General features: G+C 40.4%; 1 protein-coding gene across 6 annotated transcripts in view; it reads left to right on the plus strand.

Moving 5' to 3' along the window:
• BRWD3 (bromodomain and WD repeat-containing protein) overlaps window positions 1–18,645 on the plus strand; it is a 385,638-nt gene extending 366,993 nt beyond the window's left edge. For all 6 annotated transcript variants that reach the window (XM_071688832.1, XM_071688831.1, XM_071688833.1 and 3 more), the window contains one exon: window positions 14,766–18,645. In XM_071688832.1, coding sequence (XP_071544933.1) covers window positions 14,766–16,543 — 1,778 coding nt within the window. In that variant the 3' untranslated portion in view covers window positions 16,544–18,645. The remainder of the gene's footprint in view (window positions 1–14,765) is intronic.
• The last annotated feature ends 1,195 nt before the right edge of the window (window positions 18,646–19,840 follow it).

The following is a 19,840-nucleotide window of genomic DNA, read 5'->3' on the forward strand; positions in this document are numbered from 1 at the left end:
TTCATTTCCTCAAACATACTACCTATCTCTCCTTTTTTCTCATCTTGGTTACATCCACACACATGTAGACACCCCAATCTGAGCCTTCGAGGAGGATGAGCACTCCTCGCGTGACTCCTTTTTCTGTTTCACCTTTTAGAAAGTTAAAATACAAGGAGGGAAGGGTTTCTCGACCCCCGCTCCCTTCCCCTTTAGTCGCCTTTTACTACATGTGAGGAATGCGTGGGAAGTATTCTTTCTCTCCATCCCCTATTCATTCCCGTCGCCACCCCGCCACACATGAAATGAAAATCCCCTCCTCCAGCATGTGCGCAAGGTAGCGCTAGGAAAAGACAACAAAGACTACATTCATTCACACTCAGTCTCTAGCTGTCATGTATAATGCCCCGAAACTACAGCTCCCTTTCCACATCCAGGCCCCACAGAACTTTCCATGGTTTACCCCAGGCGCATCATATGCCCTGGTTCAATCCATTGACAGCACGTCGACCACGGTATACCACATCCTTCCAATTCACTGTATTCGTTGCACGCCTTTCACCCACCTGCATGTTCAAGCCCTGATCACTCAAAATCTTTTTCACTCTATCTTTCCACCTCCAGTTTGGTCTCCCACTTCTGCTCATTCCCTCCACCTCTGACACATATATCCTCTTGGTCAATCTACTCTCACTCATTCTCTCCATGTGACCAAACCATTTCAAAACGCCCTCTTCTGCTCTCTCAACCACACTCTTTTTATTACCACACATCTCTCTTACCCTATTATTACTTACTCGATCAAACCACCTCACACCACATATTGACCTCAAACATCTCATTTCCAGCACATCCACCCTCCTCCGCACAACTCTATCTGTAGGCCACACCCCGGAACCATATAACATTGTTGGAACCACTATTCCTTCAAATATACCCATCTTTGCTTTCCAAGATAATGTTCTCGACTTCCACACATTCTTCTCTGCTCACAGATCTTTCGCCCCCTCCTCCACCCTATGATTCACTTCCGCTTCCATGGTTCCATCCACTGCCAAATCCACTCCCAGATATCTAAAACACTTCACTTCCTCCAGTTTTTCTCCATTCAAACTTACCTCCCAATTGACTTGTCCCTCAACACTACTGTACCTAATAACCTTGCTCTTATTCACATTTACTCTCAGCTTTCTTCTTTCACAAACTTAACCAAACTCAATCACCAGCTTCTGCAGTTTCTCACATGAATCAGCCATCAGTGCTGTATCATCAGTGAACAACATCTGACTCACTTCGCAAGCTCTCTCCTCCACAACAGACTGCATACTTATCCCACTTTCTAAAACTCTTGCATTTACCTCCCTAACAACCTCATCCATAAACAAATTGAACAACCATGGAGACATCATGCACCCCTGCCGCAAACCAGCATTCACTGAGAACCAATCACTTTCCTCTCTATCTACACATACACATGCCTTACATCCTTGATAAAAACTTTTCACTGCCTCTAACAACTTGCCTCCCACACCATATATTCTTAATACCCCCCACAGAGCATTTCTATCACCTCTATCATATGTCTTCTCCAGATCCATAAATGCTACATACAAATCCATTTGCTTTTCTAAGTATTTCTCACATACATTCTTCAAAGTAAATACCTGATCCACACATCCTCTACCACTTTTTATTTATTTATTTTGCTTTGTCGCTGTCTCCTGCGTTTGCGAGGTAGCGCAAGGAAACAGACAAAAGAAATGGCCCAACCCACCCCCATACACAATGTATACACACACACGTCCACACATGCAAATATACATACCTATACATCTCAATATACACATATATATATATATATATACATACACAAACACATACATATATACCCATTCACACAATTCACACTGTCTGCCCCCATTCACTCCCATCGCCACCTCGCCACACATGGAATACCTTCCCCCTCCCCCCTCATGTGTGCGAGGTAGCACTAGGAGAAGACAACAAAGGCCCCATTCATTCACACTCAGTCTCTAGCTGCCACGCAATAATGCCCGAAAGCACAGTTCCCTTTCCACATCCAGGCCCCACACAACTTTCCATGGTTTACCCCAGATGCTTCACATGCCCTGATTCAATCCACTGACAGCACGTCAACCCCGGTATACCACATCGATCCAATTCACTCTATTCCTTGCCCTCCTTTCACCCTCCTGCATGATCAGGCCCCGATCACCCAAAATCTTTTTCACTCCATCTTTCCAACTCCAATTTGGTCTCCCACTTCTCCTCGTTCCTTCCACCTCCTACACATATATCCTCTTGGTCAATCTTTCCTCACTCATTCTCTCCATGTGCCCAAACCATTTCAAAACACCCTCTTCTGCTCTCTCAACCACGCTCTTTTTATTTCCACACATCTCTCTTACCCATACATTACTTACTCGATCAAACCACCTCACACCACATATTGTCTTCAAACATATCATTTCCAGCACATCCACCCTCCTGCGCACAGCTCCATCCATAGCCCACGCCTCGCAACCATACAACATTGTTGGAACCACTATTCCTTCAAACATAGCCTTTTTGCTTTCCGAGATAGTGTTCTCGACTTCCACACATTCTTCAAGGCTCCCAGGATTTTCGCCCCCTCCCCCACCCTATGATTCACTTCCGCTTCCATGGTTCCATCCGCTGCCAGATCCACTCCCAGATATCTAAAACACGTTACGTCCTCCAGTTTTTCTCCTTTCAAACTTACCTCCCAGTTGACTTGACCCTCAACCCTACTGTACCTAATTACCTTGCTCTTATTCACATTTACTCTTAACTTTCTTCTTTCACACACTTTACCAAACTCAGTCACCAGCTTCTGCAGTTTCTCACATGAATCAGCCACCAGCGCTCTATCATCAGCGAACAACAACTGACTCACTTCCCAAGCTCTCTCATCCCCAACAGACTTCATACTTGCCCCTCTTTCCAAAACTCTTGCATTCACCTCCCTAACAACCCCATCCATAAACAAATTAAACAACCATGGAGACATCACACACCCCTGCCGCAAACCTACATTCACTGAGAACCAATCACTTTCCTCTCTTCCTACGCGTACACATGCCTTACAACCTCGATAAAAACTTTTCACTGCTTCTAACAACTTGCCTCCCACACCATATATTCTTAATACCTTCCACAGAGCATCTCTGTCAACTCTATCATATGCCTTCTCCAGATCAATAAATGCTACATACAAATCCATTTGCTTTTCTAAGTATTTCTCACATACATTCTTCAAAGCAAACACCTGATCCACACATCCTCTACCACTTCTGAAACCACACTGCTCTTCCCCAATCTGATGCTCTGTACATGCTTTCACCCTCTCAATCAATACCCTCCTATATAATTTACCAGAAATACTCAACAAACTTATACCTCTGTAATTTGAGCACTCACTCTTATCCCCTTCGCCTTTGTACAATGGCACTATGCACGCATTCCGCCAATCCTCAGGCACCTCACCATGAGTCATACATACATTAAATAACCTTACCAACCAGTCAACAATACAGTCACCCCCTTTTTTAACAAATTCCACTGCAATATCATCCAAACCTGCTGCCTTGCCGGCTTTCATCTTCCGCAAAGCTTTTACTACCTCTTCTCTGTTTCCCAAATCATTTTCCCTAACCCTCTCACTTTGCACATCACCTCGACCAAAACACCCTATATCTGCCACTCTATCATCAAACACATTCAACAAACCTTCAAAATACTCACTCCATCTCCTTCTCACATCACCACTACTTGTTATCACCTCCCCATTTGCGCCCTTCACTGAAGTTCCCATTTGCTCCCTTGTCTTACGCACTTTATTTACCTCCTTCCAGAACATCTTTTTATTATCCCTAAAATTTAATGATACTCTCTCACCCCAACTCTCATTTGCCCTCTTTTTCACCTCTTGCACCTTTCTCTTGACCTCCTGTCTCTTTCTTTTATACATCTCCCACTCATTTGCATTTTTTCCCTGCAAAAATCGTCCAAATGCCTCTCTCTTCTCTTTCACTCATAATCTTACTTCTCCATCCCACCACTCACTACCCTTTCTAATCAACCCACCTCCCACTCTTCTCATGCCACAAGCATCTTTTGCGCAATCCATCACTGATTCCCTAAATACATCCCATTCCTCCCCAACTCCCCTTACTTCCATTGTTCTCACATTTTTCCATTCTGTACTCAGTCTCTCCTGGTACTTCCTCACACAAGTCTCCTTCCCAAGCTCACTTACTCTCACCACCCTCTTCACCCCAACATTCACTCTTCTTTTCTGAAAACCCATACAAATCTTCACCTTAGCCTCCACAAGATAATGATCATACATCCCTCCAGTTGCACCTCTCAGCACATTAACATCCAAAAGCCTCTCTTTTGCGCGCCTGTCAATTTACACGCAATCCAATAACGCTCTCTGGCCATCTCTCCTACTTACATATATATACTTATGTATATCTCGCTTTTTAAACCAGGTATTCCCAATCACCAGTCCTTTTTCAGCACATAAATCTACAAGCTCTTCACCATTTCCATTTACAACACTGAACACCCCATGTATACCAATTATTCCCTCCACTGCCACATTACTCACCTTTGCATTCAAATCACCCATCACTATAACCCGGTCTCGTGCATCAGAACCACTAACACACTCATTCAGCTGCTCCCAAAACACTTGCCTGTCATGATCTTTCTTTTGCCCAGATGCATATGCACCAATAATCACCCATCTCTCTCCATCAACTTTCAGTTTTACCCATATTAATCTAGAATTTACTTTCTTACATTCTATCACATACTCCCACAACTCCTGTTTCAGGAGTACTGCTACTCCTTCCCTTGCTCTTGTCCTCTCACTAACCCCTGACTTTACTCCTAAGACATTCCCAAACCACTCTTCCCCTTTACCCTTGAGCTTCGTTTCACTCAGAGCCAAAACATCCAGGCTCCTTTCCTCAAACATACTACCTATCTCTCCTTTTTTCACATCTTGGTTACATCCACACACATTTAGACACCCCAGTCTGAGCCTTCGAGGAGGATGAGCACTCCCCGCGTGACTCCTTTTTCTGTTTCCCATTTTAGGAAATTAAAAATACAAGGAAGGAGCAGGGGGCTGGAAATCCTCCCCTCTCATTATTTTTTTTTAATTTTCCAAAAGAAGGGACAGAGAAGGGGGCCAGGTGAGGATATTCCCTCAAAGGCCCAGTTCTCTGTTCTTAATGCTACTTCGCTAACGCGGGAAATGGCGAATAGTTTGAAAGAAAAGAAAGATATATATATATGTATATATATATATATATATATATATATATATATATATATATATATATATATATATATATATATATATCTTTCTTTCATACTATTCGCCATCTCCCGTGTTAGCGAGGTTGCGTTAAGAACAGAGGACTGGACCTTTGAGGGAATATCCTCACCTGGCCCCCTTCTCTGTCCCTTCTTTTGGAAAATTAAAAAAGAAAAAAAAAACAAGAGGGGAGGATTTCTAGCCCCCCACTTCCTTCCCTTTTAGTTACATATATATGTGTGTGTGTGTGTGTGTGAAAGGGTAGGTCCCTCCTCGCCTGCTTCCTGACACTACCCCGCTAACGCGGGAAATAGCGATCAAGTATAATAAATAAATGTAAAAGAGAGAGAGAGAGATGAGAGGAGAGGAGAGAGAATGTCACCAGACTCTGCCTGCTTTAGGCTCAACCATAAGCTAAAAAACCACCTTTATTGAGGCTGTATCTCTGTCAGTTGACAAAATAAGAGTACAGTCTCAACAAAGATTTTCATGCTTCAAAGGAGTCAATCCCATCCCAACTACAATGAAGCACAGGCATGGGGCCGCAGGAGCCTCTGGAAAAAAGGATCCTGGGGTAACATCAGAACCCTTTCAAAAAGGTGTCCTGAGGTAAACATTCATATAAACATATTTTTATTATTTTATTTTTGCTTTGTCGCTGTCTCCCGCGTTTGTGAGGTAGCGCAAGGAAACAGACGAAAGAAATGGCCCAACCCACCCCCATACACATGCATATACATACGTCCACACAGGGAAATATACATACCTACACAGCTTTCCATGGTTTACCCCAGACGCTTCACATGCCCTGATTCAATCCACTGACAGCACGTCAACCCCAGTATATCACATCGATCCAATTCACGCTATTCCTTGCCCGCCTTTCACCCTCCTGCATGTTCAGGCCCCGATCACTCAAAATCTTTTTCACTCCATCTTTCCACCTCCAATTTGGTCTCCCACTTCTCCTCGTTCTCTCCACCTCCGACACATATATCCTCTTGGTCGATCTTTCCTCACTCATTCTCTCCATGGGCCCAAACCATTTCAAAACACCCTCTTCTGCCCTCTCAACCACGCTCTTTTTTTGTGTGATCGGGGCCTGAACATGCAGGAGGGTGAAAGGAGGGCAAGGAATAGAGTGAATTGGAGCGATGTGGTATACCGGGGTTGACGTGCTGTCAGTGGATTGAATCAAGGCATGTGAAGCGTCTGGGGTAAACCATGGAAAGCTGTGTAAGTATGTATATTTGCGTGTGTGGACGTATGTATATACATGTGTATGGGGGGGGGTTGGGCCATTTCTTTCGTCTGTTACCTTGCGCTACCTCGCAAACGCGGGAGACAGCGACAAAGTATAATAATAATAATAATTTTTTTTTTTTTTTTTTTTTTTTTTTTATACTTTGTCGCTGTCTCCCGCGTTTGCGAGGTAGCGCAAGGAAACAGACGAAAGAAATGGCCCAACCCCCCCCCCCCCCATACACATGTACATACACACGTCCACACACGCAAATATACATACCTACACAGCTTTCCATGGTTTACCCCAGACGCTTCACATGCCTTGATTCAATCCACTGACAGCATGTCAGCCCCGGTATACCACATCGCTCCAATTCACTCTATTCCTTGCCCTCCTTTCACCCTCCTGCATGTTCAGGCCCCGATCACACAAAATCTTTTTCACTCCATCTTTCCACCTCCAATTTGGTCTCCCTCTTCTCCTTGTTCCCTCCACCTCCGACACATATATCCTCTTGGTCAATCTTTCCTCACTCATCCTCTCCATGTGCCCAAACCACTTCAAAACACCCTCTTCTGCTCTCTCAACCACGCTCTTTTTATTTCCACACATCTCTCTTACCCTTACGTTACTCACTCGATCAAACCACCTCACACCACACATTGTCCTCAAACATCTCATTTCCAGCACATCCATCCTCCTGCGCACAACTCTATCCATAGCCCATGCCTCGCAACCATACAACATTGTTGGAACCACTATTCCTTCAAACATACCCATTTTTGCTTTCTGAGATAATGTTCTCGATTTCCACACATTCTTTAAGGCCCCCAGAATTTTCGCCCCCTCCCCCACCCTATGATCCACTTCCGCTTCCATGGTTCCATCCGATGCCAGATCCACTCCCAGATATCTAAAACACTTCACTTCCTCCAGTTTTTCTCCCTTCAAACTCACCTCCCAATTGACTTGACCCTCAACCCTACTGTACCTAATAACCTTGCTCTTATTCACATTTACTCTTAACTTTCTTCTTCCACACACTTTACCAAACTCAGTCACCAGCTTCTGCAGTTTCTCACATGAATCAGCCACCAGCGCTGTGTCATCAGCGAACAACAACTGACTCACTTCCCAAGCTCTCTCATCCCCAACAGACTTCATACTTGCCCCTCTTTCCAAAACTCTTGCATTTACCTCCCTAACAACCCCATCCATAAACAAATTAAACAACCATGGAGACATCACACACCCCTGCCGCAAACCTACATTCACTGAGAACCAATCACTTTCCTCCCTTCCTACACGTACACATGCCTTACATCCTCGATAAAAACTTTTCACTGCTTCTAACAACTTTCCTCCCACACCATATATTCTTAATACCTTCCACAGAGCATCTCTATTAACTCTATCATATGCCTTCCTCATCGCACCTCGCCAACATTGGAATACCTTCCCCTCCCCCCTCATGTGTGCGATGGTAGCACTAGGAGAAGACAACAAAGGCCCATTCATTCACACGCAGTCTCTAGCTGCACGCAATAATGCCGGAAGCCAGTTCCCTTTCACATCCAGGACCCCACACAAATTTCCATGGTTTTACCAGATGCTTCACATGCCCTGATTCAATCCACTGAAAGCACGTCAAACCCGGTATACCCATAGATCCAATTACTCTATTCCTTGCCCTCCTTTCACCCTCCTGCATGATCAGGCCCCGATCACCCATAATCTTTTTTCACTCAATCATCCAACTCAATTTGGTCTCCCATTTCCTCGTTCCTTCCACCTCCTACACATATATCCTTTGGTCAATCGTTCCTAATCATTCTCTCCATGTTGCCAAACCATTTCCAAAACCCTCTTCTGCTCTATCTAACCACGCTCTTTTTATTTCCACACATATCTTTTTACCCATACATTACTCACTCGATCAAACCACCTCACACCACACATTGTCCTCAAACATCTCATTTCCAGCACATCCATCCTCCTGCGCACAACTCTATCCATAGCCCATGCCTCGCAACCATACAACATTGTTGGAACCACTATTCCTTCAAACATACCCATTTTTGCTTTCTGAGATAATGTTCTCGATTTCCACACATTCTTAAGGCCCCCAGAATTTTCGCCCCCTCCCCCACCCTATGATCCACTTCCGCTTCCATGGTTCCATCCGCTGCCAGATCCACTCCCAGATATCTAAAACACTTCACTTCCTCCAGTTTTTCTCCCTTCAAACTCACCTCCCAATTGACTTGACCCTCAACCCTACTGTACCTAATAACCTTGCTCTTATTCACATTTACTCTTAACTTTCTTCTTCCACACACTTTACCAAACTCAGTCACCAGCTTCTGCAGTTTCTCACATGAATCAGCCACCAGCGCTGTGTCATCAGCGAACAACAACTGACTCACTTACCTTTCACAGAGCATCTCTATTAACTCTATCATATGCCTTCTCCAGATCCATAAATGCTACATACAAATCCATTTGCTTTTCTAAGTATTTCTCACATACATTCTTCAAAGCAAACACCTGATCCACACATCCTCTACCACTTCTGAAACCACACTGCTCTTCCCCAATCTGATGCTCTGTACATGCCTTCACCCTCTCAATCAATACCCTCCCATATAATTTACCAGGAATACTCAACAAACTTATACCTCTGTAATTTGAGCACTCACTCTTATCCCCTTTGCCTTTGTACAATGGCACTATGCACGCATTCCGCCAATCCTCAGGCACCTCACCATGAGTCATACACACATTAAATAACCTTACCAACCAGTCAACAATACAGTCACCCCCTTTTTTAATAAATTCCACTGCAATACCATCCAAACCTGCTGCCTTGCCGGCTTTCATCTTCCGCAAAGCTTTCACTACCTCTTCTCTGTTTACCAAATCATTTTCCCTAACCCTCTCACTTTGCACACCACCTCGACCAAAACACCCTATATCTGCCACTCTATCATCAAACACATTCAACAAACCTTCGAAATACTCACTCCATCTCCTTCTCACATCACCACTACTTGTTATCACCTCCCCATTTGCGCCCTTCACTGAAGTTCCCATTTGCTCCCTTGTCTTACGCACTTTATTTACCTCCTTCCAGAACATCTTTTTATTGTCCCTAAAATTTAATGATACTCTCTCACCCCAACTCTCATTTGCCCTTTTTTTCACCTCTTGCACCTTTCTCTTGACCTCCTGTCTCTTTCTTTTATACATCTCCCACTCAATTGCATTTTTTCCCTGCAAAAATCGTCCAAATGCCTCTCTCTTCTCTTTCACTAATACTCTTACTTCTTCATCCCACCACTCACTACCCTTTCTAATCAACCCACCTCCCACTCTTCTCATGCCACAAGCATCTTTTGCGCAATCCATCACTGATTCCCTAAATACATCCCATTCCTCCCCCACTCCCCTTGCTTCCATTGTTCTCACCTTTTTCCATTCTGTACTCAGTCTCTCCTGGTACTTCCTCACACAGGTCTCCTTCTCAAGCTCACTTACTCTCACCACCCTCTTCACCCCAACATTCACTCTTCTTTTCTGAAAACCCATACAAATCTTCACCTTAGCCTCCACAAGATAATGATCATACATCCCTCCAGTTGCACCTCTCAGCACATTAACATCCAAAAGTCTCTCTTTCACACGCCTGTCAATTAACACGTAATCCAATAATGCTCTTTGGCCATCTCTCCTACTTACATAAGTATACTTATGTATATCTCGCTTTTTAAACCAGGTATTCCCAATCATCAGTCCTTTTTCAGCACATAAATCTACAAGCTCTTCACCATTTCCATTTACAACACTGAACACCCCATGTATACCAATTATTCCCTCAACTGCCACATTACTCACCTTTGCATTCAAATCACCCATCACTATAACCCGGTCTCGTGCATCAAAACCACTAACACACTCATTCAGCTGCTCCCAAAACACTTGCCTCTCTTGATCTTTTTTCTCATGCCCAGGTGCATAAGCACCAATAATCACCCACCTCTCTCCATCAACTTTCTGTTTTACCCATATTAATCGAGAATTTACTTTCTTACACTCTATCACATACTCCCACAACTCCTGTTTCAGGATGAAAGGCATGTGTACGTGTAGGAAGAGAGGAAAGTGATTGGTTCTCAGTGAATATAACAAGAAGAGTTAAGAAAAGAAAAACAAAAAATAAGTAAACCTGCCTTATTTAGTGTTGTTCAGACATTTAAAGTTTATATGCCAATTGGTGATGCACTGGCTACATTATCACTACTGACTCAACAGATTATTGTATCACCTTGGTGAGTGACCAGAAGCTTGCCTAGTTTATATAACTCACTCGCATATTTGTTTTCATATTCTGATAACACACCTCACACTTTTAGAGGTGCTTTACATCATTACCCAAAGGGACAGGGTAGTTCGGATATGAGTTCAGTTGGAGAAAACTTTGAGGAAGTGGGATGTTTAAGATACTAGGGAGTGGATATGGGAGCGATTGGAACCTAGGAAGCAGAGATGAGTCAAGAGGTGAGTGAAGGGGGTTGAGGGTTCTTGGATCATTGAGGGATATGTGGAAAGAGAAGTCATTATCTGAGAAGGCAAAAATGGGTATGACAATAAAGTAGTCCCAATGATGTTGTATGTATGTGAAGCATGGGCCATAAATGTTCTGGAATGAATGAAAGATGGTGAATGTGTTGGAAATGAAATGTTTGAGGTCAATATGAGGAGGGCTGATTAAGTATTGATAGGGTAAGTGTGAGTTGTGGTAATAAGAACAGTATGGTGGAGAGTGCTGAAGAGAATATACTGATATGGTTTGTACATATGGAGAGGAGATTGACAAGTGGATACATGTATCAGAAGAGGAGAGAAGAAAGGAGAAGAGGGGGGGAGCAAACTGGAGATAAAAGGATAGAGAGAAAATTGTTTTGAGTAATTGACCTGAACATGGAGACTGGTGGAGGGAATGCATGGGATAGAGTGTATTGAAGTGATGTGGTAAATGGGATGATGTGCTGTCATTGGACTGAACCTGGGCATCTGATGGAGCTAGGTGAAACTACGGAAGGGTCTGTGGGGCCTTGTTATGGATAGGGGGCTGTACATGACTAATGATAGTTAAAGAGTGGATGTGAGTGAAATGACAAACTAAGTATATAAGAAAAGAATATAAATGTTTTGCTATGTGCCATAGGGTTTTTTCATATGCCTTATTCAAACAATTTTCAGATGTATCACTTAATCATTACAATTAATTTACATAATTTTCAGACGGACATATTAATTTTGGTTTTGTACAAAGTTTTATTGTACGCTTTTCAGTGACCTAAGCCATCTCCATATATGCCTGTCATCACTTGTTCTAGCATATTTCACCTTTGTTTTCTCTATATCATAATCAGGATCACTTTTCTCTTGTGATAAAAATCATGTTTGATATCCACCGAATCAGTATCACTATTATTAGTGCTCCAGGGGTATTCACTGATTTACTAGGCAGAGTAAGCATGGCTACATGGCATCATTGCAGAAAACAGCAAGCCATATGTTCCACCTCTGTGCTTCATGGTAACTGTCACAGCAGAAGTTTTTCCTGATGCCGATTATAGGTTAGTGACATCTGGCATCTGTGCATACCATTGAATTAACTTTAGTGGAAAAAGGCAACCAACTTAAGTATGGTTGCAGTTGCTGTGTTGAACCCATCTAACTACAGTGGCAGAATTTAAGGAGTTATAGGAGGGCAGAATATATGAATTTATGTTTACAGTTTTAAGTTTTTGGATATATTTTAAAGGAAATTCATGACAATAATACATAGATTTCAGTTTTTAGATATCTTTGTCTTGCTTAAAAAGCACTGAATAACCATTAAGTTTGGGCACTTTACAAATTTCACAAAATCAAATCAATCAACATATCCTACAGTGCACATGAAACTCAGTTTATGTCGGGAAATTGTCTAGATTGACACAAATAACCCCCTGTTACGTAGGTATGATATTGATACTAGTAGCACTGAAAGGGTCTTGATTGACACATATAACTCCCTGCTACGTAGGTATCATATTGATACCAGTAGCACTGAAAGGGTTGAATCTGGTCTGCAAACACCCAAGGAGCTTTGATTAATTTCCTCATTCTTTTTATTACCTTATTTTCCTTTCATTGAGATAGCCATGATTAGGCCATGTATTGTCTGTGCCATGTCAGTTACTATAATAAAAGGCTGTGGCAGAACCCTCTGTGATAACTTCCCATAAATGGTCTTAAATGGATGTGTAAAAAAGAATTTGGAGAAAACTTTACTGGTTATCTTTTAAGTAAAGTTTGCTCTTTGCTATTAGAGATAAGAGCAGTTAGTATGGATATTTTTTGGGCCTTTCAAATATTTTGAAATGTTTGTTTTAATTGTGTCAGTGTGCTTATAGTTTTTATTAATTTTTTCATGAAAATAACAAATCCAATAACAGTATTGCTTATTATGAGAGGGCTCTGAAGGAGCCTTTTAGCCGTGGGATTTGACTTTTGTTCCTAGCACTGTGTGTTGTAGGCTGTTGAGATCATTTTCCTAGGAAACCTTGTCTTCCTCATCACAACCTGTTGAGAGTTGTTGAAGGTCTTAGATCCTTTCTTATTAACCTTTTGGCAGTATGGCTCCATGCTGTCTTCTTATAAAAAATCAGTTCATTATAACTTTGGAATTGGGCAGAAGTGCAAGTGAAATTTATGCAGTGCATAAATTTGAAGATCATCTTTTATGTATATAGATTTTTCATAACTCAATGATCCCTCACAAATTTGAAGATCATCTTTTATGGATTAAGATATTTCATAACCCAGTGTTCCCTCATAAATGCATAATATTTGAATTACGAATAGATGTTTTGATACATTCTTAAAAAAAAAAAAAAAATCTCCTCTGGGATGTCACCCGCTGCAAGTATGTTTGGTTAAAAACACTAAGACTCTAAGTACAATATTTCCTTGTTTTCATAGAACATTACTAAGAACATTGTATGCTCCTTCAGGCTCCTGTAAGCTTCATTTAGCAAGGAAAATGTCCAGCTGTATTAAGAAACTGATTCTCCTTTCACAGACAGTGTTCTCAGCTCAACCCCATAGTGTAAGGATGGTTGCTTTAACCTTGGCTTTCTAATGAAAGCACTTGTTGATTGAGATGACCACATGGGTCTTCACCCATGGTTTCTAAGCCCCTGTGAACTGGCATATGGTGATCTCATGTGTTTTTTAATGGATGAGGGGTTGAATTCTTGTGAATGATATTATTTTTGGGGTTAACTGATGTTATAACCTCCAAATGACCTAATTCCCTCTCAGGTGCTCAGTAGCTTTTGTTTATAGTCCAGAAATGTTTTTTGTTGTCTGCAAAGCATGGCAGACTCTTAGGGATTGCTTTATCTGTTGTCGTCATCTGTTCAACTGTTGTTGGGAATCTCGCTGTAACCTGCAAATTAAGTAGTCCTTAACTTGAAAAGTTCAAATCAGATCCCCGTGAAGATTTTTACAGTTGTTTGGATTTTCTGTGAGATTGGCCTCCTGTAAAAGGTTTACCTTAAAATGCAAACTTTTCATGACGTGAAGAAAATAGTACTTTTGGACATGGAATGTAAAACAGATGGTTTAGATATTTCCTGCCTGAACAATGTATCCACCCATTTTTATTTCTCACAGTAACTGTTCATCACTGCACCCTGTACTGTGCCTTGGAATGCCCTTCTAGTTCATCCTTCAAAACACATATTTTGAGCATTTGTGTTGCATCTTAACATTTCACTGTATGAAAAGATTCAGAAAGCTACACTTTGTTAAAGGTTTGGGAAAGGTGATACATTTTACTGGTAAATGGATGGAATACTGAATTGATATTAATGAACAGAGAAGTGTGTATAGGATATTACTTTGAGTTAGTGTTGTGATTAGGATTTAAGATATGTGTAGAGATCATAGATTGAAAAGACATTGTCTGGGAATATGTTTTGTGGCTTAAAGTTTGTCAGTTTTATTTGGGAAGATTTTGATATTTTACTAGGATTTTTTTGATTTTTCATCTTTATGTGTAGAAATTAAGGAGTAGAGTTTCAGAGTTGTTAAATAAAATGTGTTTTTCAGATGTGCCTAGTAAAGCCAGCAGTGAAGTAAGGAGAAATACATCCTCAACATCATTTGGGCGCCCAGTTGTCCCACCACATCGGACTGACTTTGCTGTATCGGCCTCATTTGAAGATGCAAACCTTGTTGATGATGGGTATGAGGATGGATATAGAACAACTAACCTTCGAAAGACAGCTGGTAAGGACACAATGAGAAGATCTAGAAGGGTTGCCCAGAAAAAGCGTATTGATGGTGAAGAGGAGGACAGTGACTCGGGTGAAGAATACAATCCCAGGAATAGACCCTCAAAGCCAGGGGTTAAAGCCAAGAAAAAAGGAGTGGCCACACGAAATAGGGGTAGAGTTACAGTGCAATACAATGAAGATAGTGAAGATGATGATTTGACATCAAAAACAAAAACTCCCAGTATGGGAAGAGTGAAAAAGAAAAATATTGTTGTCAGTGAAAGTAACACTGATAGTGATGGTAGTGGTTGTAATGTTGCAGGACCTAGTGCAAAGAGAACCAATGGCCAATTGTATGGAATTAAGAATAAACTCAAAAGTTCTAGTGAAGACGAATGTTATGCGAAATCAAAAAAGAAGTCGAGTGGTGTGAATGGTGTAGATAAGAAGGTAGGTGCTCTGGCAAAGAGAAAAACTACTCATAAAACAAAGAAGGTTAGTGCAAATGAGGAAAGTGAGGAGAGCAGTGATTCATCTAGTCCTTCTGATTGTGACAGTGTTCATCAAAAATCCTTAAGAAAATCAGGTAAAAGAAAACAGTCATCTAGTGAAAGTAGTACTAGTTCAGTTGAAGATAAACAACCACTAATAAAACGAAGAGGCCGCCCTCCAAAGGCCCACAAGAGCAAAACAGGATATGGCAAACGTATGAAGGATGAGAGTGAAGTGGAATTTGATGATGAAGATCTAGAATCAAGCACTGAGGAAAGTGTAGAGGAAGAAATCACCACAAAGAGAGGGAGGAAGCGAGGTGTTGCATCTAGTGTCAGGAGAGCAAGGAAAATTATTCTCGATGGTGATGATGAAGATGATGCTGATTTTATTGCCGACAAGGACTTTATCGATGATGCAGATGTTACAGATGAAGAATCAAGTTCTGAATCAGAGAGTGATGATGATGATAGTGATGATGAATTTAAGAAACCAAAGAAGAAGAAGAAACCAAAACAAAAAACTAAACCAGTAAAAAAGAAAAAGTCAGTAAAAAAGAATAAGAACAAAAATAAGACAAAAAAGGTTGTTCCAAAGAAGAAAACACCAATGAAAAAGAGAGTGCCAGTTACCAAAAAGAGAACACCAGTTAAGCATGTTAAGCATGCCCTTCAGGAATTTATAACAATTAATAGACCTGGGCAACCAGCTATACCATACCAACCAATCAATTTCACTCCAAAAAATGTGATTGTTAATGAAGTAAGACACAAGGGACGTGTCGTTGGGAGAGTTATCACTTCCAAGTTTGAAGACGATGATGATGACGATGATGATGATGATGATGACGATGATGATGATCGTGATGAAAGTGAGGAGGAGTCCATATCAGATGTGGAGAGTGATGAGTTTGAAACATCAGCACTAGGTAAAGGTAAAGGGGGACCTGTTAAGAATTTCACTAACATGAAACGTTCATTTGATAGCGAATCTGAATATGAAACTTTGCAGAAGAGATTGAAGTACAGTGATGAGGAAGATGAAGAAAATGAAGAGATTGATGTTAGTAGTCGAGGTAGAGTCAGAAAAGCAAACACCCTGATGAGAGATTTCATATAGTATTAGGTGAGATATAGTTTTAAATAGCTACTTAAAAGCCAGGATTGTTACAAATTTGTTCTGATTATTCATGTCCACCTCAGGATATAGGTTTTGAAGTGTGTCACTGCCACCCAGTTTATAGGCAATGTCATTTACTTCAGTTTTGAATGTCATTACTTAAAAGCATAATGACATAGGAAACCAGGATATCTTGGGGAGGGGTTTTCTGGATATTCAGGTATTAAACTGTGATATAATGTAGAAAGTTTTTGAACTTTGTGATTTTTTATATAAGAATATATATAAGAAGGGATTTATATTCTTAAGTGTTATTTCTTCATTGTGTGATATTGTTGCATACAATCACTCAGGGTGTCTATAACCAATTTATTTTCTTAATACATTTCATATTTATCTCATCCTCATTTAATTTAATGAAATCCTAGAATACATGAAGCATATTGACAAGACAGCTGCCTTAATGCTTTTACTATTTATTAAACATCCCTGTGATTAGGATTAATTGCTGATCTCCCTGGGATTCTCTTATTGGGTGATGATATAACTTGCCATGTCCAACTTATATATGTGTGAGCTTAGGGTGCTCTTACAGGGCACTCTTCCCATAACATGTTTTCTGCAAATAAACCCAGATATATTTCCAACTGTGCATTTTGCTGTGTCTTGGAGCAGTGCAGATAAGTGGAAATATGGAACAGCAGATTTAAAGTATCAAATGTTTTTCATGGAAGTGATGGCCTTACCTAGGTTGCTGTTGCTTCTCTAAAGGGGCTTTGAAGCCTCAACTGTTCAGAAAATCATCAACATTGAAAAATGTGGTAACATTATGTAACAGAAGTTGCTACCTTTCTCTAATACTTCTTGATTTTAACCCAGTGATACTTTGAATGCTCAAATACCATTCTTTAGACATATGCCATGCCCACTCCACCAGCTTCCAAATTTTTGTGGGATTTACTAAATTCCTGATGATTGTACTTATATTGGCAATTGTTCCTTTCACTGTAAGGTTTTTGAGCTGTGATAGCACCTCTGTAGCTAAGATTTCTGTGTACCGCTGACTTCCTGGTGTGAGAAAAAGTGGTCATAGCAGAGCACCAACTTTACGACTCATTTTCTCAAGAGTAAGTTTCTGTACTTTTAAACCCCAAAAACTCTTGGTTGTATTTGATTTTTATCATTTTCTTATACAAGATTGTCAGTTTAAGTTTAGTAGTCTTTCAAAATTTTTTGTTGCCTTTAGATTTTTGAGGGACTTTTTTGTCTTTACTTATTGTTTCTTGCAGCTTATCGAAAAATTTATTTGTAGGAAGCACCATATCAAAAAGATTAACTCATAAATTTAAAAGGAGCATATTATGATGAATGATTAAGATGATTACTCAAGCTTACAACACTTGTCCGCACATTAGATTTTTTTTTCAGCTTATCTGGTTACAGATTGGGACCACATCTTTTGCAATATAGTATTAAGCTTCATTGAAAGTTTCACCCCCAGCAAGTGAGGTAATTGAGGCCCTCTGTAGAATTTAGAAAGATCACCTTTTTACCAGCCAAACCATGTGCAGAATTTTGAGATAAATGTTTTGAATATTTCTGCTGGATATTTGACAGTTGAGATGTAGAGAAGGTTGCTTGCTGATGTGTTTGGTAGCACTCCCCTTTTCTGACTGCAGTAAAAGGGACATGCCAATCGATAGTATTTGCTAAAAAAAAAAAAAAAAAAAGCTTGGAACGTTCATAGACATCTTGGATACTGATGCAAGGTTAACCAAATGTTACTGGATGCATCTCAATTAGTTTGAATCATTCAGCAAATTTGATTTATTCATAGCATCTTAAATTGATACAGTTAATGACTTCAGTGTTCCTATAACAAATGTCACACAGTCACATGCACGTACACATGCAGTACAACATTAGTTACCTAATTTTTCCATTTTTTCAAAAGTGCCACGCACAGATTAACCAATAAAGAGAGAAAATTGTTTCCAAAAGCTATCAGAGAATGTATAATATGTAACAAGTGATAAAAAAAAATGGGAATGAACATATTATGTGGAAGCTCCTAATCAAAATACTATTTATAGAATTATAGAGATGGATTTGATCAGAGAGGAAGTTTAATTGATGCTCTATGATTTGGGAAACCATTATTAATTTATGCATATGAAAAAGTTGAAATTGTAAGTACTGCAGTTACTTATAAAAGTACAGGGTATTTGAGGCAATAATTGAATATTCCTTGAACTTCACCAAGGAAGAATTTACATTGACATGGATACACCTATACCCCAACTTAAGATGATTAAGAAACATGAGTAACTTGCGATAATGAAATTGTGACAGCGTTTCTACCTTTGAATTTTTAATGTACAAAATATTCTGTTTAATAAAATTTTGGGATATTTGTTAGACATTTTTGCACTAACATGCATATTCTAATGAAGACATGACAATACTCTATTCAACTTTTACCTCACCAATTGGCAAAATACATTTGTATTCTGCTTGGTGATGGTCTTCTTGCTGTAAACAGAAGAGTGCTTGATAAACTCCATGGTTTGTGCATGCTGCTGTACCTGCTACCCCATTATTTACTGCCTCTAAAGTAAGTGCAGTCATTTTTTGTGTCAATAGGGAATATTAAAGCCTCTCAGGGGAGAATGAAGACTCTTAGCTGCTTAGGGGGTTTGATGATAACAAGCCATAACCTGTGTACTTAAAGAAATTTATTGAGGAAGGAGGTTACCACCCGAGATTGAGGTTGCAATCTTCAGTTAGAAAACTCCTGGGCTGTGAAAGGCTACGTAAAATATCTGTTGCCTGTGATGTAGCAGCAGCTGTTGAATCTGGGCTATGATGGGATTTGTGAAGTATTTGTTCTTTGTGATGTGATAGCAGTCATATTTCATAATTCTGGGGATGATGTAGATAGCCTTAGTGATTTTCCTTCCCTCTTCCACCCCATTCCACTCTACTACCACCTAAAACTCTCATCATCAACCTTAGTGCCTATTTCTCTTCCTCCTAGTAACCCTTACTTCACCCATTCTACTCTGCTACCACATAAAGCCCTCATCATCACATATTTTATCAAGTTCCATGAAACATTGTCAGCATTACATGGGATATGACAACTTTTTTTATTTTAGCTGAGATGGCATGGGCAACTTAATAGTTGATTGCCATTTCCTGCATTAGCCAGGAAACAGATGAAGAAAGACACATCTGCTCGTGTACACATATTTGTACATACATGCACATGCATGTACATATACATTGTACACATAT

Source organism: Panulirus ornatus, chromosome 46, assembly GCF_036320965.1.
Source record: "Panulirus ornatus isolate Po-2019 chromosome 46, ASM3632096v1, whole genome shotgun sequence".
In the NCBI taxonomy this organism is placed as follows: Eukaryota; Metazoa; Arthropoda; class Malacostraca; order Decapoda; family Palinuridae; genus Panulirus; species Panulirus ornatus.